The 26975-nt window shown below is 50.5% G+C and overlaps 1 protein-coding gene across 2 annotated transcripts in view; it reads right to left on the bottom strand.

Annotated features, from left to right (window-relative positions):
* FXR2 (FMR1 autosomal homolog 2) overlaps nt 1-25269 on the bottom strand; it is a 32636-nt gene extending 7367 nt beyond the window's left edge. The window contains exons 1-13 of one of the 2 annotated variants that reach the window (XM_081835688.1): nt 25145-25269; nt 12330-12382; nt 9322-9415; nt 9126-9197; nt 8234-8382; nt 6826-6919; nt 5790-5906; nt 4280-4450; nt 3840-3918; nt 3177-3286; nt 2933-3004; nt 2581-2667; nt 1239-1455 (exon numbers count right to left, since the gene is read on the bottom strand). In XM_081835688.1, the coding sequence (XP_081691814.1) occupies nt 1239-1455; nt 2581-2667; nt 2933-3004; nt 3177-3286; nt 3840-3918; nt 4280-4450; nt 5790-5906; nt 6826-6919; nt 8234-8382; nt 9126-9197; nt 9322-9415; nt 12330-12382; nt 25145-25195 (1366 nt within the window). In that variant the 5' untranslated portion in view covers nt 25196-25269. The remainder of the gene's footprint in view (nt 1-1238; nt 1456-2580; nt 2668-2932; nt 3005-3176; nt 3287-3839; nt 3919-4279; nt 4451-5789; nt 5907-6825; nt 6920-8233; nt 8383-9125; nt 9198-9321; nt 9416-12329; nt 12383-25144) is intronic. The other variant, XM_081835689.1, reaches the window with a different exon arrangement.
* Between the last annotated feature and the right edge of the window lie 1706 nt (nt 25270-26975).

Below are 26975 nucleotides of genomic sequence, written 5' to 3'. Positions count from 1 at the left end.
AAACCAGAGGAGCGCACGGAAACGCCGTTTACCTTAGCAGTACCTATTTATCTACTTGCACTTTTGATGTGCTTTCAAACTGCTAGGTTGGCAGGAGCAGGGACCGAGCAACAGGAGCTCACACCGTCGAGGGGATTCGAATTGCCGACCTTCCGATCGGCAAGCCCTAGGCTCTGTGGTTTAGACCACAGCACCACCCGCGTCCCAAATGAGTTTTTAAGAGATGCTTAAAATGTCCAACAGGTGGAGCTTCCTGAATCTCTTACAGCCACAAAGGTATCCCATAATCGAATGGTTGTAACCATAAAGGCTCGCTTCCATCACGTTTCCAGGTGGCAAGCACACTAGCTGAGGCAATGCTTGCACAACCACGTTTCACACAGAGCAATGAACTTGGTTGTCAACAGAACCTCCCCAACCCAGGTAGAAGAGATTCATTCCCAATCCAGACAGGGGCACCCCTAAACACACAGGTAGTTCGTTATCCTGATCCAACAGCCAGCACCGGGCACAAGAGCTTCTTCCCAAACTGCTAACGTTCTGCCCTCCAGTTGTTCTGGAGCAAGGAGAGTGGACCTGTTCCCACTTGTCTTTCCTGCTTCCAATGCTAAACAGCTGATTTGGAGGGATGCTATACAACTGATTTGAGGTTAAACGGCTGATTTGGTGAGATGCGAAACTGATTTGAGGTTAAACGGCTGATTTGGTGAGATGCGAAACTGATTTGAGGTTAAACAGCTGATTTGGTGAGATGCGAAACTGATTTGAGGTTAAACGGCTGATTTGGTGAGATGCAAAACTGATTTGAGGTTAAACGGCTGATTTGGTGAGATGCTAAACAACTGATTTGATGTTAAACGGCTGATTTGGTGGGATGCTAAACAACTGATTTATGTTAAATGGCTGATTTGGAGGGATGTTAAATGGCTGATTTGGTGGGATGAGAAACAACTGATTTAAGTTAAACGGCTGATTTGGTGGAATGTTAAACAACTAATTTGATGTTAAATGGCTGATTTGGAGGGATGTTAAACGGCTGATTTGGTGGAATGCAAAACAACTGATTTAAGTTAAACGGCTGATTTGGTGGAATGCTAAACAACTGATTTGATGTTAAACGGCTGATTTGGTGGGATGTTAGCAATGTGATACAAAGAGCTCTTCCATGTGTGCAATCCCCAGATATTCTGGGCGCAGTCCTTTGCCACCAGGAATACAGCAGGCCTCACCCAACTCACCATAGCCAGAGTTGGGTCCCCTGCGCCCACGGCCGCCGCGCCCACCGTAGCTGCCCCCGTAGGTCCGCGTGCCGTGCAGGGAGGAGGAAGTGCTCTCGTCCGTGGTGTAGCCGCCCCGCTCCTTATCCGACCGGTTGGAGAGGGGGCGGAAGCCCAGGCCGATCTGGCGCAGCTGCTCATCGATCTGCAGCCGCTCCAGGCGCAGCTGCTCCACCTCCTAGCAGGGGGAAGGGGAAAGGGTTGAGAACAAGGCCCCAAGGCCACCACCACCCCAGTGGAGCCAAGGGCCTCGCAGAGAAGGAGGGAAGAGTGTCTGCTTCAGGAGCGCCGTAGAATTTATGCCGGCCATCTCTCAGCAGCGTTTGGGGAAAAAGCTGGGGGAAAGTCGGGCAGGAAGGACACAAATAGTCAGGACTCTTCCAGGGCCCCCAAGCGCCTTCCCCAAAAGAACTGCACAAAAGCATTCCGGGGGCACCCCAGCTACACCTTCTGGACTTCACTCACTTTATTTGTATGCCGCTTTCTATGCCCCCCCCCAAACCACACACTCAAAAGAAAACAGGACTGCAATTCAAAACCAAACAGTGCAAGATGAAATTTTATAACCATAGTAAGTATAGTAAAGGTAAAGGGACCTCTGACCGTTAGGTCCAGTCGTGGCCAACTCTAGGGTTGCGGCGCTCATCTCGCTTTATTGGCCGAGGGAGCCGGCGTACAGCTTCCAGGTCATATGGCCAGCATGACTAAGCCGCTTCTGGCAAACCAGAGCAGTACACGGAAACACCGTTTACTTTCCTATTTATCTACTTGCACTTTGACGTGCTTTCGAACTGCTAGGTTGGCAGGAGCAGGGACCGAGCAACAGGAGCTCACCCCATCGCGGGGATTCGAACTGCCAAGCTTCTGATGGGCAAGTCCTAGGCTCTGTGGTTTAACCCACAGCGCCACCCACATCCCCAGTAAGTATAGTAACATACCCCAAAAAACCAACCCCAAAAATTCAGTGCTGTAAGCAATATCCAGCACCCAACAGCAAAAATAAAAAAAGAGATTGACAGTTTCCCCTGGAAACAGCCTGTGATCTTGCTCAGAGATCTGAAGCAGATTCCAAGGGGAAGGAGGAGGGGTAGCTAGAAAGCTGCCCTCCCATGATGCTGATCTTTAAACAGCAACATGTCAGCACCTGAGGGGGGCGGCAGAGGTCCTCTGACCTGGGCGGCAGTTCTGACATTCTGCACCTGTGTCCCAAAATGGAGGGGTCTGGCAAAGATGGCTCTGGCCCCAGGGTGATGGAAGCAGGCTTGCCCCGTGGCCCAATCCTCCCTCGCCACAGCGGCCTTACCTGAAGGTAGGAGAGATGGTATTCCAGCAGCGCCTGCGCATTGCTGATGTTCTCCCGCGTTCCCACAAAGATGAAAGGGACCATCCCCTGGGGAAAGGAGACAGGGAGGTTAGCAAAGAGCAGGGCACCTTTTCCCCAGGCAGAAGACGGAGAGGTTACCAGGGCTGCCAGCTTTAAAGCCAATTAGTCAACGTTCCCCGCAGAGGCATCCCAGTTAAACCAAAGGGATGACGTTATGTGCTCTGGGAAAGCGGAGTTTCGACCAGAGCGGGACAGAGGGCAGGCCCGTGTGAGTTTTCGAGAGGGAAAGATTATCGGGATCCAAGAAAGAAAGAAAGAGTCAGAGACATACATTTGGTTCTTGTCCAATGTCTGTGTCTTGGACAGCTTTAGCCAGGGGACAAACTGGACCAGCCAGCAAGGACTGAAAGCAGACAAACGCAGATGGGATGATTTGATGGGGCGTGGCATGTGGGCAAACGTGGGACACTGTGGCTTTGAGAAGAGACGGAAAGCTGGGGCTTGGGAACTGGAGCAGGGGACCCACAGAGGAAGAAGCTGCTGCTGTCGCTTCTCTCCTCTGCAACCCAATTTACCTCTTCCCTGGGGTTCTTCTTGTCATTGTCGCCTTCCACCCGAACTCGGACCACGCCGGATTTGTCCACGATCTCCTGGATGACTTTGCCGTTCTTGCCTATCACTTTCCCTGCAGGGGGCAAATGAAGGCGAGGAGTTGAAGGGCGTGCGTAAATCAAGCACACACAGGCTGTCAGCACGTTGCTCTGCCGCCTTAACTCTATGTCCCTAGTGCCAAGTCACTTGCAAATTGGCACCATAGTTCCTTGGAGGGGGACAGGTCAATGGATGAGGAGACCCACTAGTAAACAACACCTCCATCCCAAAAAGAACCCCTTTTTTGCACACACACCCTCGTACATTTGCACTCGTTGCCAATGACAGGGAAGGAAAATCATTGACGCCCTTCCCTTCTTTGATCGAGGAAAATCTATGCAACAAATCTTTGCTTGAGAAACTGCTCTGCCAACCAGATTCCCAAGTGCCTTGGACTGAACCTTCCCCTGCATGTCTAAATCCTGGTTTTTCTGAAGCAGAATTGCTGCAGCTCAACTCCCAAGCAAACTCCAAGGTAGAACTGGCTTCCGAATCTGGTTTCACAAACGTATGTTTTTGTGAAGGGAGAGAAAGAATGGGAGGCTCCATCAGGTTTCGTCTTGGAGCTAGAAAACTGTCTCACTCACCAACTAGGTTCCGAGGGACTTGAACAGAGTCTTCGGAGAATTCGAGGAAGCTCCTGGCCTGCTTGCAGGCTTCCGGGGTCTGCGGAGGAGCAAAAAGGAACAGAATGCCAAGCAGCTCAACACACTGTGCTGGTGGTTTGCGAGGTTTTAGGCCACCAAGGCTGCTCAGGCCCGACAAACTGTTTGCAGATCCTCCCACTGCACAGCCACACGCCGGGCCTTTCTCCCTCCAGGCCAAAAGACCCCAAAGTTTGTTCCTCCTCAGTTAAAGCCGCCTTGCTTACCAAGCCCCACAACCGGAGTTTCTGGCCCCACTCACAGGATTCATTTATCAGGTGGGTCTTTGTTCCTTTTCTCTACACACCAGCACCAAGCGAAACGAAAGCAGCCCAGCCTGCCCCCTCTTCTCCCAGAAGTCTAGAAGCAGCCCCGGCCCCTACCTCCCCGTAGATGCGAAAGGTGCAGGTCTCCTCGTCCAGCTCAATGGCAGTGACGCCCAGCACCTTCCGGGCCTGCTGGATGTTGGCCCCGTGGGTTCCGATGGCCAGCCCCATCAGGTCCTCCCGCACTGTGAATTCCTCCTGGAATGCCGACGCCAGCTGCTTACTCGTCTGGGGGGAGAGGCAGAGGCACGATGGGAAACAGGTCTCAGAAGTCGCGTGACCTCTCTTTTCAAGCCTGGGCCCTCACCCCCCCACAAAAGGCCCAACATTCAGGCCAGGCAGCCACGCCTGGAGACAGAGCAGGTCTTATAAGACTGGATCAACTAAGGTTGGCACGTGGGTCCTGAATGGGGTAACTGTGCCCCTGAAGGACCAGGTGTGCAGCCTGGGAGTCATTCTGGACTCACTCCTGTCCATGAAGGTTAATTCTGTGTCCAGGGCAGCTGTCTACCAGCTCCATCTGGGATGCAGGATGAGACCCTCCCTGCCCGCAGACTGTCTTGCCAGAGTGGTGCATGCTCTGGTTATCTCCCGCTTGGACTACTGCAATGCGCTCCATGTGGGGCTACCTTTGAAGGTGACCCGGAAACTGCAATTAATCCAGAATGCGGCAGCTAGACTGTAGACTGGAGACTGGGAGCGGCCACCGGGACCTTTTAACACCAATCCTGAGAAATCTGCATTGGCTCCCAGTATGTTTCCAAGCACCATTCAAAGTGTTGGTGCTGACCTTGAAAGCCCTAAACGGTCTCAAAGGCCCAGTAGACCTGAAGGAGCGTCCCCACCCCCATCATTCTGCCCGGACATGGAGGTCCAGTGCCGAGCGCCTTTTGGCGGTTCCCTCCCTGCGAAAAGCAAAGCTACAGGGAACCAGGTGGAGGGCCTTCTCGGTGGTGGCGCCCGCCCTGTGGAACTCCCCCCCCCAACAGATGTCAAAGAGAAGAACAACTACCTGACATTTAGAAGACATCTGAAGGCAGCCCTGTTTATGGAGGTTTTTAATATTTAATGCTGTATTGTTTTTAACACTCGATTGAGAGCCACCCAGGGGAAACTCAGCCAGATGGGCGGGGTATATTATTATTTTATTATGTCAAGCTTGTGACTTTCACAGAACGCTGTGCCCACAGCTGGAGGCAGAAGCGTGCTTTCCAAATACCAGCTGCTGGAAACCGCAGGAGGGGAGAGCGGCTCTTTGGGCTGGGGTCCTGCTTGCAGGTTTCCCATAAGAGGTACCTGGTTGGCCAACTGGGAGAACCAGATGGGCTTCTGGCCATCTTCTGGCATCTGTATCTGGCAGGGAGTTCTCCCAAACTGAAACGCTGCATTCTCCAGCACTGCTTTGCAATTTAGAAAGGCACCCTTCTGCCTCCCCGCTTTGCACTCCTGTCCTTCGGGCCCAGGACGGCAGCTACTGTCAGCTAGCCCTGAGCCAGAGACTTCTCCGCTCCTGCACTCAGGGGGGCGCTGTGGCACCTGGAGGGTCCTCTCTCTCTCTCTCTCTCACCTCCAAGTGTTTGTTGGCCTCCTCATTCCGGGACATGAGCATCAGCTTAGTCCGGATGCTGCGCAAGTGCATGTCGCCCAGCAGAGATGCCCTCTTGACGGTGGACTCATTTGTGGACTGCAGGGAGAGAGAGAGAGAGCGCGCAAAAGTTAGTTAGAAATTAATGGTAAATTGAACTGTAAAATTTTCAAATGTTAATGATGTTGAAATGAAATGAAGTGGTTCTAGTAATAAGGCAAAATAAGAATTTGCAAGAATGGATTGATATTAGATGAAAATCTGAAGTTATAACATATGAGGATAAACAATTAAGGGTAAATTAAGAGGGTATGAATTTGCTGAACCAACTTTTAAATGGAATACAAAAAAGGAGGTGAGAGGAAGTCAGGAAAATAAGTGAATGAATGGTAAGAAACTGAAAAGAGGGATCTTTATTTTTTCTTTTTCTTTTTTTATGATAAATTTTGGTTTTTGTATTTTTCTTGTGTTTTTTTGTTTATTGTTCTGTAACTTTTTACTTGTTAAAATCTAATAAAATATCATTTTTTTAAAAAACAAACAAACAAAAAACAAAAGTTAGTTAGGCTGCCATGTGCTGGCAAACCAAGAACACAGGTGAGCCTACGACACAGAACCGCCCCACCAGGTTTTAAGGTGTTTAGTCTAACAAGAATTCAAGCTGTCAGTTATCCACCCAGTTAAAATTAAAGCAAATTTAACACGGAAACCACAGGTCCTGGAGAGGATCGTTTCCTCTGAAGCGAGAGAACCCCCCCAACTCCCCAGCCATCCTGGGAAGATGCCCTTTATCATGTCCAAAGTGCAAAATGAGAAATCCTTCACAGGTCTGGACGAGAAATACGCAAGAGCTGCACCAAGCAGATGTACAAGTTGCAGTTGCGCATTTAGTGGTCATCTGCAGTTCCTGCCACTAGAGGGGAGTGAAGAGCCGCACAGGTCCCAGGCATTTTCCTCCCAACTTGGTTCAGCTAAGCAGGCAGACGCCACCCCCGGAACAAAGGAGGAAGACCCTTACGAGGATGACGAGCTCACTGCTAGTGGAACTGAGGAAGATGCAGTTCGCGCTCACGGCTTTCTTGAACTCCTTGTGCACGTTTTCGTTTGAGCAGCTGCGAAGAGGAAACAGAGGAACGGTAAGAACCTTCGGAAAAGTGTGGACGCCAACCTGAGATGCTGAAAGTTCAGGCTTCCACGTGCGGTGGACCTGTGAATCTGTACGTGAAGTTTGGAGACAGGTTTTACAAGAGATCTCTGAGATTACAGGCAGCCCAGGGAGTCTCGATGCCAGGCTACGTTTACGACCAACATTCGAAGAGGACAGTGCAGAGCTCGTTTGTAAAACTCTTGTTATATATTTGTGGGCTGAGACTAGAATGACTACTGCCCAAGGATGGAGAAATGCAGTGAACATTTCCCTTCACATTTGGTTTAAGAAGGCCTTAAAGGTAAAGGGACCCCTGACCGTTAGGTCCAGTCGTGGCCGACTCTGGGGTTGCGGCGCTCATCTCGCTTTATTGGCCGGGGGAGCCAGCATATAGCTTCTGGGTCATGTGGCCAGCATGACTGAGCCGCTTCTGGCGAACCAGAGCAGCGCACAGAAGCGCCGTTTACTTTCCTGCCGGTACCTATTTATCTACTTGCACTTTGATGTGCTTTCGAACTGCTAGGTTGGCAGGAGCTGGGACCGAGCAACGGGAGCTCACCCCGTCATTGCGGGGATTCGAACCGCCAACCTTCTGATCGGCAAGTCCCAGGCTCTGTGGTTTAACCCACAGCGCCTTACATATTGCTTATTCAGAAAAGTTGACTGCTTCAATAGCGCACCTCCTGGAACTTACTTCCCTTCTGTTAAGAAGCTCTTAGGCTTCTTTCCCTTCAGATGGAGCAAATGTCTGCACAGTGCAAGGAAATTCAATCCCAGGCAGATGTGGGCTGATGGAGATTTGAATCGGAAAGAATGTGGATTTGGCAGACAAGCTCCCCCTCTCCCACACAGTTGATGTTGTTGTTGTTGTTGTTGTTGTTGTTGTTACCCCACCCATATGGCTGGGTATCCCCAGCCACTCTGGCGGATTACAGAATATATAACATAACAAAGCATCAAACATTAAAAGCTTCCCTAAACAGGGCTGCCTTCAGATGTCTTCTAAAAGTTGTGCAGTTCTTTATCTCCTTGACATCTGGTGGGAGGGCGTTCCACAGGGTGGACGCCACTACCGAGAAGGTCCTCTGCCTGGTTCCCTGTAACTTCGCTTCTCGCAATGAGGGAACCAGCAGAAGGCCCTCCCTTGGAGCTGGACCTCCGTGTCGGGGCTGGACGATGGGGGTAGAGATGCTCCTTCAGGTCTACTGGGCCTTTGAGGCCGTTTAGGGCTTTCAAGATCAGCACCAACACTCTGAATTGCGTTTATGTTAACACTCACGCCTCCTTGAGATCCTCTGGTACCGCAATGGTGACTTTGAAAAAGCTGCACTTGGTGGCCACTTTGCTGGGGTTGACGGGCCGCAGCCGCTCCAACGTGACGATTTCATTGTAGATGGCATCGCAAGCGGCGTATTCTATGACGTAGAACTGCAAGAGGAGGACGAGATCAGAGGGAGCCACAAAGAAGAGCCCCTTCACTGACACGGCAAAGGAAGAGCCCAAAAGAGCTGCAGTTATGTTCTGCCTTTAGAGTTGTTAAGCCTAAGTAAACTCAAACAGGAGGGGAAAAGTGAATTCTAATTGCACACTGTGTCTCTGGGAAGAAAAAACTCTGGAAAACTCTTCCATGGGGTTAGGGTCACAGTCCCCCCCCCTTAATTGCAGGTTCCCCTCCCCCCCTCTGGATGCAACAGTCTTCCTTGGAAATGCAGAACAAATTATGTTCACACTAAGAAACCCACTGAACACTGCTGCTTGAGGGAAGTGGAAACTTTCACGCCTGCGAATTCAGGCTGGCTTACGACCCTGGAAATTTACTTGCTTTCATTATTTTTATTTACTTGAAAAAAATTATACTCTACCTGTTCCCATCGAGTGAACTTAAGGCAGATTACGACAACCTCACAACAACACATCACAGAAGCATCATAAGAACATCTGCATTGCAGCACTGTCACTATTCCGCATTTTGGCCCATGGCACCCAGATGCTCTGGGAGCCAATCTGTGAGCATTTGCTGTGCACATGGAGAGCTCCTACCACGTGCCGGGGAGGCGGAAGGGGCTCAGCTCATTAAATGTGTTAATGGTGAGAGGGACAGGCCGCTCTGCCCCCTCACTGAATGCCCGGGAATATTTCAAGGGTGTGTGTGCATTTTGTCCGATACTTACATCTCCTTTCATCATTCGAACCCTGGCCAGCCACCAGCCACATGGTTCATGCTCATTGGCTCGGGAATAAACCTAAGAGGACAGGGAAATTCAAGTTAGGGGGACACCCTCCACGCCCAGCAGCTTCCTACTCACCCCACTGCTCCACCCCCACCCCCAGAAGGGTGCGGAAAGCCTCTTGGCAGCCTTCACTCACCTCCACCTCATCCCCTTCCAAAATCTCCTTGCTGTAGTCTGCAGGTGGGGGCAGCCGCACGTCGCCGAAGGGGATTTGCCTTTCGGGCTGCCAGCTGCGAAGAGACAGAGTGTTATTCCAGGTGACAGTAAGGGGAGACCAGCTACCCATCAACACACAATGTTTCTTCACAAGCTATGGGAGGTGCTTGGGGCTAAACAATGCTAAGAGCCGAATTTTGCGCAGGTGAAAGCAGCAGGGACCTTGGGTCAACACTGGCACGGGCCCCTCCCACAAATTCGGAATGGCTGCTTCGTAGAAGCACACTCCAAATTTCCCCCTCCATTCCTAACAAGCTATTCTCTTCTCTAATGACTCAGCAGCATGCATCGGCCGGCCTGAACTCCCCCCCCCCCCCGCTACTAGCAAAATGCTTTTCCAACCACAATTGCCCATGCCAGAAAAAAATTCCAGACCCCTGGCTGCACATGCACCTAGGAAACCAAATGTATCACCTTGTGGCTTTTATTCCACCCCCCCCTTCCACCAGAGCTATGGAACGCTGGCTCTTAAATATTCAACGCTGGCTCCTAGGAACCACAACTATTTGGCGACGCCGCTGGTTAGACATAAAGGCCACGGTACCATAACTTGATGGAGGTCAAAATAGTTTAGAGGCAAGGAAGCCTGCTAAGAGCATGCAAGCGTTCTTGGGGAGGTGTGTGGGGGGGAACAGAGGCAAGATGAAAGAAATGAGGGGAGGAGAACGCAAGGACAAATCCCCCACTCAGGAAACACCACAAGGAGGGCTAGAGACTGGGGCCGACAGAGAGCCACTCGGTGGGTATTTATAGCCCGCCCTGCCTCTTGCAGGGAGATCGTGCTGCGGCTGTGTTCCGGCCCTGTCAGAGCACAATCCTGGGAACTGGCCGTGGTGCTGCAAGGCTGCCTCATTAGCTCCAGCGGAATTAGACAGCATCTGCATACCGCCGCCACGCCCACACCACCCCGGTGGGGAGACGGAGGCGGCCAGACACAGCTGCTGGCAGGCTGCCAGTCTCCCTCTGCTCACTAGTCCCTTACTGGCTGACAACCAGAGCCGCAAACTCGGGCGGCCTGTCGGCGAGAGCCCCAGCAAAGCCAGCACCTGCTCTTCTCAGAGAGCAGGGCCAAAACCTCCGCCGACAAAGCTTTTTATTTTTTCCGGGAAGGGTGGGGTGGGGGAGGAGACGGTGGCTTGACTGCAGCGCCCAGAGGCCAGGGTGGCTCCCCTCCTCACAGCTGTTGCAGAGACACGTGTCTCTCTGACGCTTCAGCTGCCAAGGAAGGACCTTTGCGAGCGGCTCAAACCTCTCTCCTCCGGCAGACGCTTCTGGCTTTCTGCTGAGTCAGGAATTTCAGGCCCGTTCGCCTCCCCACCCCTCCAATAAGCAGCATTTAAAAGCAAACAAAAAAAACCCCATCCTGTTGCTTGCAAGTGCCAAGGTTTTCGCTCTGCAATAAGCTTCCAGCGTGCACGCCGAGATCTTTAGGAGGGTGGGGCCGGGGTTCAGCCCCCTTGCTCCATAACTGCTGGGGGATCAGGGCCACCACCAATGCTGTGCGGTGCCTACACAGGTGGGCGACAAAGTTAGCAGGCATCCCCGCAACCTCCTGTCTCCAGAGTCAAATGAGGGAGAACAGGGTTAGGGGGTGTCTGGCTCAAGGGACACGAAGATTGAAGATGAAGAAGGGGGGAAGCCCAGACTGAGGAGGAAGGAACCACCTTCCCCACTTCCCTGGGGTGACCAAACAACAGTGTGTGCTCTGAAGGGTGGGGAGTTCCAACTACATCATCTCCTGAAGGGACCCCAAGCCAGAGTGAGAGAGCTTTGTTGCGCTGCTGTATTTGGTAGCCTGGGGGTGCCTAGTTTGATACAGCAGCTGGTAGACAGGCAGTGAACTCTTGGTGGGGAGAGCAATCCAGCCACCGGCAGGAGTTGCTACAAAGCAAGAACAGAGCTCCCTGTTTCTTCCCCTAGGCCCACCAGAGTGCAAAGCAGGGGGTGGGAATGGCCGGCGTTTCCTGGGTGAGGTTAAATAAGTTGGGAGTTCTTGTTATTAAATATACCAAGAAAAAAAGCACACCGAGAACTCCGGCCAATATAAGTTTCAAAAGTGGGAATGGTCCCTACTCGCAAATCAAGAGTCAATTGTAACAAAAACTAATCCATTCATATGCATATCCTTATGAGTTTGAGTTTGTAATCTCTAACTGAGTTTGTAATCCTTGTCAGAATACATAATTTTGAATGGATTAGTTACAATTGACTACAGTTGACATTCAAAAGTACTGACAATTGATTTGCGAGTAGGGACCACTCCCACTTTTGAAACTCACCGTATTTTTCGCTCTATAAGACGCACCAAACCACAAGACGCACCTAGTTTTTGGAGGAGGAAAACAAGAAAAAGAATATTCTGAATCTCAGAAGCCAGAACCGCAAGAGGGATAGCTGCGCAGTGAAAGTAGCAATCCCTCTTGCAGTTCTGGCTCCTGGGATAGCTGCGCAGCCTTCATTCGCTCCATAAGACGCACACACATTTCCCCTTACTTTTTAGGAGGGAAAAAGTGAGTCTTATAGAGCAAAAAATATGGTATATTGGCCAGAGTTCTTGGTGTGCTTGTTTCCTGGGTGAGAGCAAGGGACATGGGTTGGGGCGCAGCGACTGTCTGCAATAATATTATTTCAATTTCCTAGGAGCCAGCATGGAGCTATAGGCACTAGCCCCACACAGAATTCATATCACAAGGAGCCAGCTTCATAAGTCTAGGCAAACAAGCCCAGGTCAGTGGGGTTTCATTGCCAGAGGTGGCTCTGAGCCGGTATACCACGGTTGAACCCTCATCATACGATGGACCTCAAGGACACAGGGGCAGCCGCTACTTCCAGAGGGCTGGAAAAGGACGGGCCGATCTGGGCCTGCCAGCTCTCTGACAAAACAGCAGAGTAGGGCGCAGCCAGGCCACGCCTCTTGCGGACACTCACTTGTTCTCGAAGGATATCGTGACCGAGTCTTCATGGACATCTTTAACAAAACCCTGGAAGGGAAGGAACAGACAAGAGACACCGCATTAGCACCACAGCCGGCAAGTCCCCAAAGCTCACTGTGAAAGGGGCAGCGCTGGCCCAGCAAAAAAAGGGAACCCTGCAGAAGGAGCCACCACCACCAAGTCCCTCGACTAGGACCAGCGGACCCAAGATACCAAACAGCCAACGCAAAGCAGCAGCATGGAAAGGGAGACTTGGCAAGAGAAGAACAGCTCTGCAGAAGCAAAGGTCACAGCTTGGCGACATCCCCCAAAGACGTGATCCTCTGAGTCACTGGCCCCTAAGGGGGCCTAGATAGTGTGGAATGGAAGCTGAAAGCCTAACCAGGTGTGGCATCGCCTTCATCCTGTTCCCACAGTGGCCAACCAGGTGCCCACAAGCAGAATCTGAGCACAAGAACACCCTTGCCTCCTTCCTGGTTTCCAGCTGCTGTCTCCAGCTGTAGAGACAGACCACAGCCATTGTGGCTAATAGCCACCGATAGCCTTCTCCTCCTCTTCCATGAATCTGTCTAAACCTCTTTTAAGGCATCTATGTCAGTGGCCATCACTGCCTCCAGTGGAAGGGAGTTCCATAGTTTTAACTCTGAGCTCCATGAAATACTTCCTTTTACATGTCCTGTTCAGGAAGACACAAACTTCTCTCTCCCTCTCTCTCATACACACCCCCACCCTGTCACATTTCAATGCAATACAAAATCAATACAACCCAGGTGGTTAAGAAAGCCCAACATAGACTCCGTCTCCTCAGAGTATTGCCAAAGAACGATGTCAATCAACATTCGATGATCTCCTTCTACCGGTCCACAATAGAAAGTGTCCTTTCATACTGCATCACAGTGTGGTACGCTGGTTTGACATCAAGTGATAGGAAGTGCCGACAGAGGGTGGTGAATACAGCACAACATATTATGGGCTGTCCCGTGAATTCGGTGGATGAAATAGCGGAAGATCGTTGCCTCAGGAGAGCGAGGAAAATTCTCAGGGATGATTCACACCCTGGCCGGCACTTTCTTGATCTCCTGCCCTTGGGCAGAAGATATATAGAAGCATGTTTAGTCACACCAACCAGGTAAAGAACAGCTTCTATCTGTGGACTGTTAGGCTGCTGAATGAAAAGATAACAACAGGGCAACTGACTTTCGGGTTTGGTGGGTGTGCGTCAGTAAACAAGGGGAATTAAAACTAGGAGAGCTGAGTGGGGGGTGCTCGTGACATCTCACTGTATACAAGTTGTACAAGTGACAATAAAGTAAATGGCCTCGGTCCAGTATATCTGAAGGAGCATCTCCATCCCCATAGTTCTACCGAGGTCTGCCCCACGGAGAGCCTCAAGGTCCATAAATAGCAACCCCCTAGTGGTCCCAGGCCCTAAGGAAGTTAGATTGGCTTCAACCAGAGGCAGGGCCTTTTCAACACTGGCTCCGACCTGGTGGAACGCTCTGCCTCATGAGACCAGGGCCCTGCGGGATCTGATTTCTTTCCGCAGGGCCTGTAAGACAGAGTTGTTCCGCCTGGCCTTTGGCTTGGAGCCAATTTGATTCCCTCCCTCTCTTTTTCCCTTTCTTTTCCTTCTCCTCCTGCGATGAGGCGACATTTTAATATTTTAATGTTCCATTATTTTAATGTTGTATTTTATTTTTGTTTTTAAGTTGTAATCATTCATCTTGTTTTTATTATTGCTTGTAAGCCGCTCTGAGCCCGGCCTTGGCTGGGGAGGGCGGGGTATAAATAAAAAAATATTATTATTATTACCCGGACACTGAGGTCCAGCTCCGAGGGCCTTCTGGCGGTTCCCTCAGTGCATGAAGCCAAGTTACAGGGAACCAGGCAGAGGGCCTTCTCGGTGGTGGCTCCCGCCCTGTGAAACGCCCTCCCACCAGATGTCAAAGAGAACAACTACTACCAGACTTTTAGAAGACATCTGAAGGCAACCCTGTTTAGGCAGTAGTATTTGATGCATTACTGTATTTTAATATTTTGTTGAAAGCCGCCCAGAGTGGCTGGGGAATCGCAGCCAGATGGGCAGGGTATAAATAATAAATTTATTATTATTATTTCAATTTACTCCTCCTAAAGCACATTCCCTGCCAGACTAGCCAACACCAGGCAGCCAGCTCATGACTCCTCCTTCAAAGAACACACGGCAGCTTCCTTTCAGCGCTCAGGAGCTCACATACTGCCAGGCCTCTGGGTCAGATGGCGCTTCACTACTGCAGCAGAGGACCCCACTCTTAGCCCTCACTCAAAGCCAGCCCCATTTTTTAATCCCAAAGCAATGCAGGGCTGCTTGGGGTCAGGGAAAGGTGCTCAGTGGGACAGCCGTTTGGGAGGAAATGCCCGATTCCCTGGGTGCAACCCTCTATTCACTTACAGTGCTACCTCAGGTTAAGCACTGTATTTTTCGCTCTATAAGACGCACCAGACCACAAGACGCACCTAGTTTTTGGAGGAGGAAAACAAGAAAAAAAAAATTCTGAATCTCAGAAGCCAGAACAGCAAGAGGGATCGCTGCGCAGTGAAAGCAGCAATCCCTCTTGCTGTTCTGGCTTCTGGGATAGATGCGCAGCCTGCATTCGCTCCATATTCGCTCCATAAGACGCACACACATTTCCTCTTACTTTTTAGAAGGAAAAAAGTCAGTCTCAAAGAGCAAAAATACGGTACTTAATTCGTTCCAGAGGTCCGTTCTTAACCTGAAACTGTTCTTAACCTGAAGCACCACTTTAGCTAATGGGGTCTCCTGCCGCCGCCACGGGAGCACAATTTCTGTTCTCATCCTGAAGCGAAGTTCTTAACCTGAAGCACTATTTCTGAGTTAGCGGAGTCTGTAACCTGAAGCATATGTAACCAGAGGTACCACTGTACTTATTTACAACATGTATAAACCGCTTTTCCTCAAAAACCCAAGACAGTTTCAAGATTAAAACCTGAACGGCCTGGCTTGCACCAGGATTGACATTTGGGTCATTTGGTAAACTTGCAAGTGAATGTTTTCTGGAGTTGCTAGGGAAAAAAGGGTCCAACAGGCAAATGGTTAGCCTGGTTAACGGACACAGATGGATAAGCATGTGGGGGCTGACATTTTTGAAGGGGAAAACCACGCTTGGATTAATAATTGTTTTCTGATTTCGGGAGGCCAACTCCACCCCGGAATACAGGCGAAAGTATTCCACAAACAACCTCTCCGCGTGGTGGCCATTCTCTGCCACAGCCTTATCCCTCCAGGCGTGTGGTTTTTAGAAGAAGGGGTGCAGCCATGCCCCTGCGTCTCTCTTCATCTCCTGCTGGCCACAACACGGGACATTTGGCACTGCCAGGGTGGGGAAGAGAGGGCAGCTGCGTGATGGAGTTTGGAGCGTGATGAGGGCAGGGCAAAATGTCCTGCATATCTACAGAGTGATGGGAGGAACAGGTGTTCCTGGGGACAGATGTCTTCTCCGCCAGCTGCTCCGCTACGCGCAAACAGCCACACGTCTCCTTCCCAGCTCCAGAGGAAGCCGGCTTTAAGTGGAGTTCATTGCCCAGTATCCCAGCACGCACAACTCACTGGGACAGAGAAAACCTAAGTTGGGAATCTCACCACTCAACCAGCGTCTGTTGGAGACAGCAGAAAGGAGTTACCTCTGGTTGGAAGAGGCGGCCTGCATATATCCTTGACTACATGGCTGCCTCCCAAGACTCCTTTCCTCAAGAGCATGCTAAAAATCTCTCTCCTCCTCGTCCCAGGACCTGGTGACCTCTTTAGCAAGTCTGGATGCTACCCGCAATTTGATCACCCAAGCAAAATACTCCTGCAGGCCCACATGGGGGGCGTAATAAAAGGCCCGCTGGATCAGGCCAAAGGCCCATCTCAGCCAGCACCCTGTTCTTCCAGAGACCCACCAGTTGCCCTCGCCCTTCTTCTCAGTAACTGCGGAGGCAGAGCATGGCTTTCATGGCTAACAGCCATCGGCAACTCTCTCTCTCCTCTAGGAAAGTGTCTAATCATCTTTTAAAGCCACCTGGCTTGACGGACATCCGTAGCTCCTGTGGGAGTGAGCTCCACAGGTCAACTATGAGTTGCATGAAGAAATATTCATCTGTTCTGAATCTTCCAACACTCAGCTTCAGTGGATGCACATGGCAAGAGAGAGAGAGAGAGAAAATAACTTCCCCCCTTTGCTCCCTATCAGTCTAGTGGGTGCATCCTTAGGCCTTAGACACAGTCAACAGTTAGCCTGGCCATTCAGAGAGCAGCGAAGAGGCAGAGGGGGCACCGTCCAACAAGGACCCGCAACTGTGTAGTGTGGGCAGGATCAAAGATTCTGGAGTCTTTATGAACTACTCCATGCCTGCCCTCTCCCACAGCACGCCGAGCTCCAAGAATCCCCTTTAAAGCCCTGCTGCGCCTGAGGCTATATACGTCTCCAGGCCAGCGGAGAGAATCTCATTTATCATTCATTCAGCACAGATGGATCAGCCCCCTTCATTCCATGAGGCCAGCACACAGGAACATTTATATCTCCCACGTTCCACACCTCAAGCCTGGTCTACCTGCCCTCTGGCTTACGCTGCTAGGGCTAAATTAAAATTGCACAACCTTTGAAAATTGTACAACCTTTGCAATGCTTGGGACACCAAGTCAAAGAGTTTCAAGGAACCCCCCCCTTTAAAGTTTCAAGCCCTCCACGCACACAAACCGCTTCCATTCACGAGCAACTCTACAACTTGAGAACCCCTGAATTTGCAGAGGATAATTTTACTCTTTGGTGGATCACTGTATAAAAGCAGCAGCCGAACACTAAAAATTATCGTTGTTGCTGCTGCGAGCCATATAGTCACTGTCCGCTAGGCCGTCTGTGCACAACTTATTTGACATGCAGCGATATTCCACAAGCATTCTCTCCTGCAGGGAACATGTATGCAAAGCTGCTTGCATAAAGTACTTTCAGCCCCAAACAGGGTAAAATACAGTGGTACCTCGGGTTAAGTACTTAATTCGTTCCAGAGGTCCCTTCTTAACCTGAAACTGTTCTTAAACTGAAGCACCACTTTAGCTAATGGGGTCTCCCGCTGCCGCCGGAGCACGATTTCTGTTCTCATCCTGAAGCAAAGTTCTTAATCCGAGGTACTATTTCTGGGTTAGCGTAGTCTGTAACCTGAAGTGTCTGTAACCTGAAGCATCTGTAACCCGAGGTACCACAGTACAGTTCTTAATCCGAGGTACTATTTCTGGGTTAGCGTAGTCTGTAACCTGAAGTGTCTGTAACCCGAGGTACCACAGTACAGTGGTGCCTCGCAAGATGAAAATAATCCGTTCCGCGAGTCTCTTCGTCTAGCGGTTTTCTCGTCTTGCAAAGCATCCCTATTAGCGGTTTAGCGCTATTAGCGGCTATTAGAGGCTTAGAAAAAGGGGGGAAAGGGCGGTAGGTCCTTTGGACGACAATCAAGTCAAAGGAGGAAAAGGAGTTTACAGAGTCCATTCTGTGCACTTGTCCTTGCATAGGAAGATGTGGGGCAGGTCCCTGTGTCTAAACTAACTTTCGCAGGAAAGAAATCGGAGGAACTGAGGTGAAGAGGGGTCGCAAGAGATGAGGTTGTAGGACTTAATGACAAATTAAAAGCCGAGAAATCACCAGGTCCAGATGGCAGCCGCCCAAGAATTCTCAAAAGAACTGAAACGTGAAGCTACCAAACTGCTACCAAAAAAAAAAAAAAAAAAAAAATGCAACTTATCCCAAAGTTCAGCCTTGACACCTGACGACAGGAAAGTGGCTGCTGTAAGACAGATTTCTAAAAAGGGATCTACTGGACCCCGGAAATTACAAGCTGGATAGCTTAAGAACTGTGAAAAGCTGGTGGTAAACATGTTCTTTGAGAGTGTCAACAAGCACACGGGTTTTCAAAAAGCTACTGCTAAAAGCCCTCACCCAAAACTCCTCATTAAACTTAGCAGTCATGGGATAAGAGCAGAGGGAACCTTTGGATCAGTAGCTGGTTACAGAAGAGGAAACAGAGAGTAGGAATAAACTGATTGCTCTCCTCATAGAAGGATGTAGAAATTGGGGTCCCCCAAGGGGTAGCAGAGACATCACCTTGCCAACAAAGGTCCATATAGTTAAAGCTCTGGTTTTCCCAGTAGTGATGTATGGAAGTGAGAGCTGGACCATCAAGAAGGCTGATCGCCGAAGAATGGATGCTTTTGAATTCTGGTGCTGGAGGAGACTCTTGAGAGTCCCATGGACTGCAAGAAGATCCAACCTCTCCATTCTGAAGGAAATCAGCCCTGAGTGCTCACTGGAAGGACAGATCCTGAAGCTGAGGCTCCAAGACTTTGGCCACCTCATGAGAAGACTCGACTCCCTGGAAAAGACCCTGATGTTGGGAAAGATGGAGGGCCCAAGGAGAAGGGGACGACAGAGGACGAGATGGTGGGACAGTGTTCTGGAAGCGACCAGCATGAGTTTGACCAAACTGCGGGAGGCAGTGGAAGACAGGAGGGCCTGGCGTGCTCTGGTCCAGGGGGCCACGAAGAGTCTCCTCCAGCACCAGAATTAACAACTAACAAGGATTGGTATTGGGACTAACAACAACAAGGATTGGTATTGGGACCTGTGTTTTTTCAGTTGCTCATAATTAGTCAAGAGTTAGTGGTGAGCCGTGAGGCAGCCAAGTCTGCTGAAGACACCATTTTTTGTGGAATTGCAAGGAACTACAAATGATCCAGCAGGGCCCTTCTTTTCGTTCTTAGGCATAAGACCTTGGGGGGTAGCTCGATGGAAATGTCAATCCTGTATTCAGAAGCTGTGAAAAGGCAAATTCCACATTAGGGGTCATTAGGAAAGGGACTTAAAAATAAAACTGCCAATACTGTAACAATGATATACAAATTTATGGTAACCGTACTTGGAATACCATGTACAGAAAAGTGCAGTATGCATGTTGTCGAGCTGGACACGGTTCAGAAAAGGACACACAAAATGATCAAGGAGTTTGAGAAACTCCTCTGACAAAATGTTATATTTGGATTTTTTCAGTTTAGAAAAAAGGTGAGAATTGGGGTGGCGAGTGATAATAGAAACTTGTACAATTATGTATGGTGAGAAAGGGGGTAGAAAAATGGTTTCCTCCCTCTCATAAGACTAGAACACGTGGACATCCGATGAATCGGATTGTTGGAAATCTCAAAACAGCACTTTTTCAAACAGTGCATAGTTAGAGCGAGTGTGGTGTAGTGGTTAAGAGCGGTAGTCTCATAATCTGGGGAACCGGGTTCGCGTCTCCGCTCCTCCACATGCAGCTGCTGGGTGACCTTGGGCTAGTCATACTTCTTTGAAGTCTCTCAGTCTCTCACAGAGTGTTTGTTGTGGGGAGGAAGGGAAAGGAGAATGTTAGCCGCTTTGAGACTCCTTCGGGTAGTGATAAAGCGAGATATCAAATCCAAACTCTTAAAACTTTGGAATTCACTCCAACAAAGTGATGGCCATGAACTTGGGGAGGTTTTAGAAGAGAATTAGACAAAAGGCTATCAACGGCCACTAACCATGAGGGCTACATTTTACCGCCAGTATCAGAGGCAGCAGGCCTCTTGAACTACCAGTTGCTGAGAATCACAAGCTCTGTTGCACTGGGCATCTGGTAGGCCACTGTGAGAACAGGACACAGACTCAGCTGGGCTCTTATGTTCTTAGAACAACTATTACTAGGGGTAGTTAAAAGTTAACAGGATGTAGTCAATACCACTGGCAAGGCAATACCGCCGTGTGTATTACTGCCTACGATTGATATTCTGTCAAGATGCAAACTCTGTTAAAAAAGAAAAAAAGGCCAGCCCATTAACCTTACTCTTATGCTTCAGGTAGAGTTACAACCCTGTTATTTTACTCTAGCCGGAAACAGCAACGCTAGAGATGTTCTACAAAGGACCACCAGTAGTGACTGGCAGGCAAAAGCTCACCTTTCAAATTCTAAGAAATAAGGTCTTCCATGGAAACCTTTGGGAAGCCCAGGAACACACAAAAGAATTGATTTGTGGCTCGTGCATTTGAAAACGAAGTTGGAGTTACAGTAGCCAAGGAGCGGCAGAAATCTCCGAAGAGTAAGCTGAAGTCGAAATGTGGAAAAGAATACAGCGGTACCTCTGGTTACGTACTTAATTCGTTCCGGAGGTCTGTTCTTAACCTGAAACTGTTCTTAACCTGAAGCACCACTTTAGTTAATGGGGCCTCTTGCTGCTGCCGCGCCACCGGAGCACAATTTCTGTTCTCATCCTGAATCAAAGTTCTTAACCCAAGGTACTATTTCTGGGTTAGCGGAGTCTGTAACCTGAAGCATCTGTAACCTGAAGCGTATGTAACCTGAGGTACCACTGTAGGGGCAAATTGTATACTTCAGCTTGGAAGTTAGTTAGCATACCCTCCCTCTATGGATGCAATTCTATAAAACGGGGTGTGGTGAAGAATATGCCACTGCCAGGAGGAACGTGCAGTCTTTAAAATCCTGTTCAGAAGCCCAGCACCTTTCCACAGAACGACACAACGCTTGGCTCGAGTAGAGCGTTCCCACTTTCTCCTCATTCAGCTTTCTCGCAAGTCCACTGGGGCACAAACGGCTTCCGGCAGCAGGCCCCACTTAAGCAGTTGCAAGGGAGGTGCATGCAAACAAGAACTGCTGGAAGGAAGGATCTAGACAGCATGTATTCCTCAATGAGGGACAGCAGAGATGAAATGCTGCACAGATGCTCGTTGTACATTTGCTCCCCAAGCCATCTGAGCCAGTTACTTAAGAGTCGACGTTTGCAGAAACTGACATCACCTGAGTCCCTAGGAAACAGAGACTGCCTTTTACCAGGAGACACTGTCTGCTCTTACTGGCCCCCGGGCCTAAATGTATTTTCTGTCACCTGCGGCCTGATTCTTTTAAACAGAGACACCAGGGATTGAGCCAGGAACTCCTGCATGCAAAAACAGGTGCACTACCAATGGAGATACGGTTTAAGAACCCTACGTCTCCTGCAGCCCCCGTTTCCCAGGCTGAGAGTCTTTTGAGGACACGTAACATGATGTGTTTCCTGGTGGTAAAAATGTTATGCGATAAGGTAGGGTTATGAGTTTAAAAATAAATTACTTGATAAGGAATCTATGGAGATGCCACAGCAAAGAGCACACAAACAGGCTAAAAATAACCCACTCCATTACGGGAGAAGAGGATTAGCCCCTCAAATATTTCTATGTCTCTCATTATTCTTATTACTGTTACTTATTAAATTTGTATACCGCCCTTCATCTGAAGATCACAGGGTGGTACACAACATGAAAATACAAAATGGGAACACAAAATACATAATAAAACAAAAACATACCAGCAACCCCCCTTCCACAAACACATTTAAAAGGCCACAGAATGCGAACCAGCCAAAGGCCTGGTTATAGAGAAAGGTTTTTGCCTGGTGCCTCAAGATAAGTAATGAAGGCGCCAGGCAAACCTTCACGATTCATGGCCATCTACTGGTTGTGACTCCATTCTGAAGTGGGAAGTCTAAAATTAGCAATAGACAATACAGTGAGCCCCCACCTCGCAACCTTGTGATTAGGTTACAAAATTCCCCGAGGCCTTTCTAAACAAGCAATCACTTCCCACTACAGAACAGGGACCAGAGACAAAATATCACTCCTCCACACAGGCCCAGTAGAGCTTGGCAGAATTCATAATCTCTCATCTTGGGCTTCCTCCTTATCTATGTTTGACCCTTCATGTTGGGCAAAGCAGCATTCTTGACAACTAGGTTCAGTGACGATGAAAGCCTCAACTTCTAGAGAGACTGGCATTCCTGTTACCACGCTAAAGGGAGAAAAAGCCCTTTTCCAATATGAAAAAAAGGTGTGGATCAGGAACTGACGAGCCCACTGGAGCCTGGGAACAACTTGTTGGTCCTAATTTAGAGGCACTGAAAGTTACTTGAGAAACTCAAGTCTTGCTACAATGAAGAACTGCTTTTAGCCCACTAAAGGTAATTCCACTGAACATGACTGGGTGCTCAAAAGCAGTAAACTACAGAGAGCAGGCCTTGAATCTAGAAGACAGGCTGCGTTCTCAGCTGGGCCCAGCCTTGTGCAAGCCGGATGGACGATTAATTTCCCATCGGAACTAATCAGGGAAATGCATATATAAAGTAACTCCGCATTTTATTATAGCAAGACAGGGTGACAGTAATCCTACTGATGGGAGCGACCCATCACTCCACTTGCCTTGCAACACATTTGAAAGCACAAACAAATGAAGTTGTTTCCTATTGCGCCAAACCACTGGCCTTGTATGGTCCATTATGAGACGCAGCAAGGACCAGGCCGAGGGTCTTTCCTTCGCTGCCCTACCTGAGGCCCTTTTAGCTGGAGATGTCAGGCATGGAACGTGGAACTTAATACTCCCACCACTGAACAGTGGTACTTTCCAAGGTGAGTTTATTTCCTCCCTATTTTAACAGCACCTGCTTCATAAAGATACAGAGTCATTCCCTATAAGGCAGGAAGTTACTTTAAGGAGGGGTAGAACTGGAGTACCTTCCTTATAAATACATTTACTTGCAGCACCTGGGCGGAAGCAGCACTTTGGGAGGGAAGAGCCGCAAGTCAGAAGGAACATGTGTCAGTGCCAATCAAGCAGCAAACAGATACAGTTACAAGATCTCACATCCTTATTTCCTTGCACAATAAAGAAGCACTAAACTCGACTGCACTGTGATATAAATATATTTCTGCCTGCTGGATGGCTGCTGACTAATACGCTCATAGCATTTCAAGGTACTCTGTTTTGGAGGGAGTACCTTACCAGGAAAGGCAGGCTTTAGAATGTAGGGAAGGGACTCCAAAGATGTGTCTGATAGAGGAAACTAAAATAAAAATAGCAAGATGAGGCTCAAGTGACACAAGAGACCCCTCCTTCCCTCCATGAGATCAGGCCTTTGGAAGGGAGCAGAGGCCTCTGTTAAACTGATCCCCGGCATTGCAAAGCCATGACATGAGCGCTGCACTGGACTCAACCCTTCTAACCCATAGACGCTGACCCCACTCGCAAGCAACCTCAGGCTACACTCCCAGTCCACCCAGCCCCATGATCGGCAACACACGCCCAAACCATGGCCCTGCCTCTTAAGCCTGGAGGCCCAGAGATTCCGCCCCCCCGCCCCACAACGGGCCCTCTGACCCCTTCAACCCCCCCCGGGGGGGGAGTCTCCTTTGCAGAACGCCGAGTGGCCCTCGCTTCCCCCTTTGCAGGGGCTTCACTTTCCAGAACCCCCAACCCCACCTTCCTCTTAACCCCCCCCAAAGATGCCCTCCTCCCCGACAGAAAAGCCACAACGGGCCCTCTGACCCCTTCAACCCCACTTTTTGCAAAAGCCACCCGACAGAAGAGGAGTCACCCCCCCATATTTCAACCCCGCCCCACAACGGGCCCTCTGACCCCTTCAACCCCACGCCCAGGGGGAGTCTCCTTTGCAGAACCCCGAGTGGCCTTTGCTTCCCCCTTTATAGGGGCTTCACTTTCCAGAACCCCCAACCCCACCTTGCGCTTAAGCCCCCCCCCAAGATGCCCTCCTCCCCTACGCTTGCTTTTGCAAAAGCCGCCAGACAGAAAAGTCCCCCCCCCCTCATATTTCAACCCCGCCCCACAACGGGCCCTCTGACCCCTTCAACCCCACGCCCAGGGGGAGTCTCCTTTGCAGAACCCCAAGCAGCCCTTGCTTCCCCCTTTCTTCACTTTCACCTTCCTCTTAAGCCCCCCCCCCCAAAGATGCCCTCCTCCCCCACGCTCGCTTTTGCCAAAGCCACCCGACAGGAGTCCCCCCCCCTATATTTTAACCCCGCCCCACAACGGGCCCTCTGACCCCTTCAACCCCACGCCCAGGGGGAGTCTCCTTTGCAGGACCCCAAGCAGCCCTTGCTTCCCCCTTTCTTCACTTTCCAGAACCCCCAACCCCACCTTCCTCTTAAGCCCCCTCCCCAAAGATGCCCTCCTCCCCCACGCTCGCTTTTGCAAAAGCCACCAGACAGAAGAGGAGTCCCCCCCCATATTTCAACCCCGCCCCACAACGGGCCCTCTGACCCCTTCAACCCCACGCCCAGGGGGAGTCTCCTTTGCAGGACCCCAAGCAGCCCTTGCTTCCCCCTTTCTTCACTTTCACTTTCCTCTTAAGCCCCCCCCAAAGATGCCCTCCTCCCCCACGCTCGCTTTTGCCAAAGCCACCCGACAGTAGTCCCCCCCCCTATATTTTAACCCCGCCCCACAACGGGCCCTCTGACCCCTTCAACCCCACGCCCAGGGGGAGTCTCCTTTGCAGGACCCCAAGCAGCCCTTGCTTCCCCCTTCCTTCACTTTCCAGAACCCCCAACCCCACCTTCCTCTTAAGCCCCCTCCCCAAAGATGCCCTCCCCCCCCCCACGCTGGCTTTTGCACAGCCCCTAGAAAAGCCACCCAACAGAATAGGAGTCTCCCCCCCCCAATATTTCAACCCAGGGGGCTACAAAACGTACAGGATTTGGGGGGGGGGGTTAGAGTTGAGACAGACACCCCCCTGCCTCTGGGCTCCCCACCCCTCCACCCCCCTGGGGGGGGCAAGGCCCGGGCGCCCAGTGTGGCCACCACCGCCCCCCCCGCCCTCCCTCCTCGAAGCCCCTCGCGCCCTCCCCGGGATCTCCATGGCAACCCCTGGGGCCCCGCCCCCCCACCCCGGTCTCCAGGGCAACGCCTGTCCCCGCACCCCGGCCTCCTCACCTTGTAGAAGGCCCCGTTGGAGCCGCGCACCTCCACGGGCAGGCCTTCCATGGGCCCCGCGGGGGACGAGGGGGAGGGAGGGGCGGCCGCCGCCAAGGAGGGGGAAGGAGACGGGGAAGCGCCGCCCCCCCGCGGTTGTGGTGCCGCCGCCGCCGCCGGTGGGGGGATGGGGGCGGGGCGGGGCCCGGCCTCCTCCGGCTCCGCCACCGTGACCGGCCCCCAGCCGCGGCCTGGCGCGGCCCGGACTCCGCTCTCGGCCTTCCGCCGCTCCTCCTCCGGCCTCCTCCTCCTCCTCCGGCTTCCCCGGCGCCGCCGAGAGCGAGAGAGGGAGAGAGAAGGGAAGGAGCGGGAGCGCGCGCGCGCGCGCCTCTGAGGGAGGGAGAGCGAGCGAGACCTCCCCTCACACAGAGAGAGAGAGAAGGAGCGCGCACGCTGCGCTCCGCCCCCTCCCTTTCGCCGTGCGTACGCTGCGCCGGAGGAGGAGCCCTAGGACCACGCCCACCGCGCGCCGGGGGATCCAATCCCCGAGCGCCTCCGCTGCCTTTGGCCAATCGCCGGCCAGCGCTCGCGCCGAAGGGCGGGGAGACAGGAGGGAGGAGCCTGCTTGTGACTCTTTCTATCTCTCTCTCGCTCTCTCTCTGCGCCGCCGCCACTCAAACAACTTCTCTTGTTTTCTCCTCACGCCCGCCTCCCCTCCCCCTCTCTCCCCCAAGCAACCAATGGAAAACGGAAGGCGGGGTTTGGCCGAGACGCCAATCACAGCGCCGAGGCGCAGGCGCGGCAGGCTTTCGGAGCGTTGGCCAACCCCGGGGCAGAACTCGAGCGGGTCCCGCCTCTGCTGGCCAATCGTATCCCACCTCCGGAATAAGCACCGCCCCGCTTTTTAACAGTATTCTCGAACTCGCGGGCGTCTTCCCCTCGAGGGTCGCTCAGCGTCCTGCGCTGTGGGGGACCCGCCCCTCTTCCTCGGCAGTGCCTATCACAATGCAGGGTCCCGCCCACAAATCAGGCTCTCCCTTTCCTTGATTGGATTTCTCTTCGTGTCAAATCGGCAGGGCGGTAATATGAGGGGAGAGGAGCCCTTCCCCGCAACTCGGCCTTTGGCCACGCCTACATCCTTCAGTAGACCAATAAAATTAGACACCCGCCTCCTTGGGCTAAGCTTCTCGAATGTCAGTCACGAGAGGCAGGTGCTGTTATCCCGCCCCTTTCCTCAGAGCTGCGAGTTCGCGGCCCTCGCGGAGCTAATTGGAGTCTGAGGGAAATAATGATTATTACTATTAATAATAATACTTATTATTATTATTATTATTATTATTATTATTATTATTATTATTATTATTATTATTATTATTAATAAATAATTAGTATTATTATTTATTATTAATAATTAATAATAATTAATAATTATTAAATGATAACAACAGTAATATAATAATAATAATAATAATTATAATAATAATAATAATTAATAGTAATAATCATTATTTCCCTCAAACTCAAATTAGTATTATTATTAATAGTAATAATCATTATTTCCCTCAAACTCAAATTAATTATTATTATTATTATTATTATTATTATTATTATTACTGCATTTTTATTGTTGTTATTATTATTTAATAATTAATAATTATTAATAATAATAATCATTATTTCCCTCAAACTCAAATTTATTATTATTATTATTATTACTATTATTACTACTGTATTATTATTATTAGTATTATTATTATTACTACCATTGAAGAAATAAACTTAGTATATTTTACCTCAGCCTTAAACGCAATAAAGACTCTGAGGGTACCCCAGTATGTATTCACCCACTCAG

The sequence above is a fragment of the Podarcis erhardii genome (genome assembly GCF_964252035.2).
Source record: "Podarcis erhardii genome assembly, chromosome: 13".
Classification (NCBI taxonomy): Eukaryota; Metazoa; Chordata; class Lepidosauria; order Squamata; family Lacertidae; genus Podarcis; species Podarcis erhardii.
The sequence above is the reverse complement of the archived record's forward strand: the minus strand, read 5'-3'. Positions and strand labels throughout refer to the sequence as shown.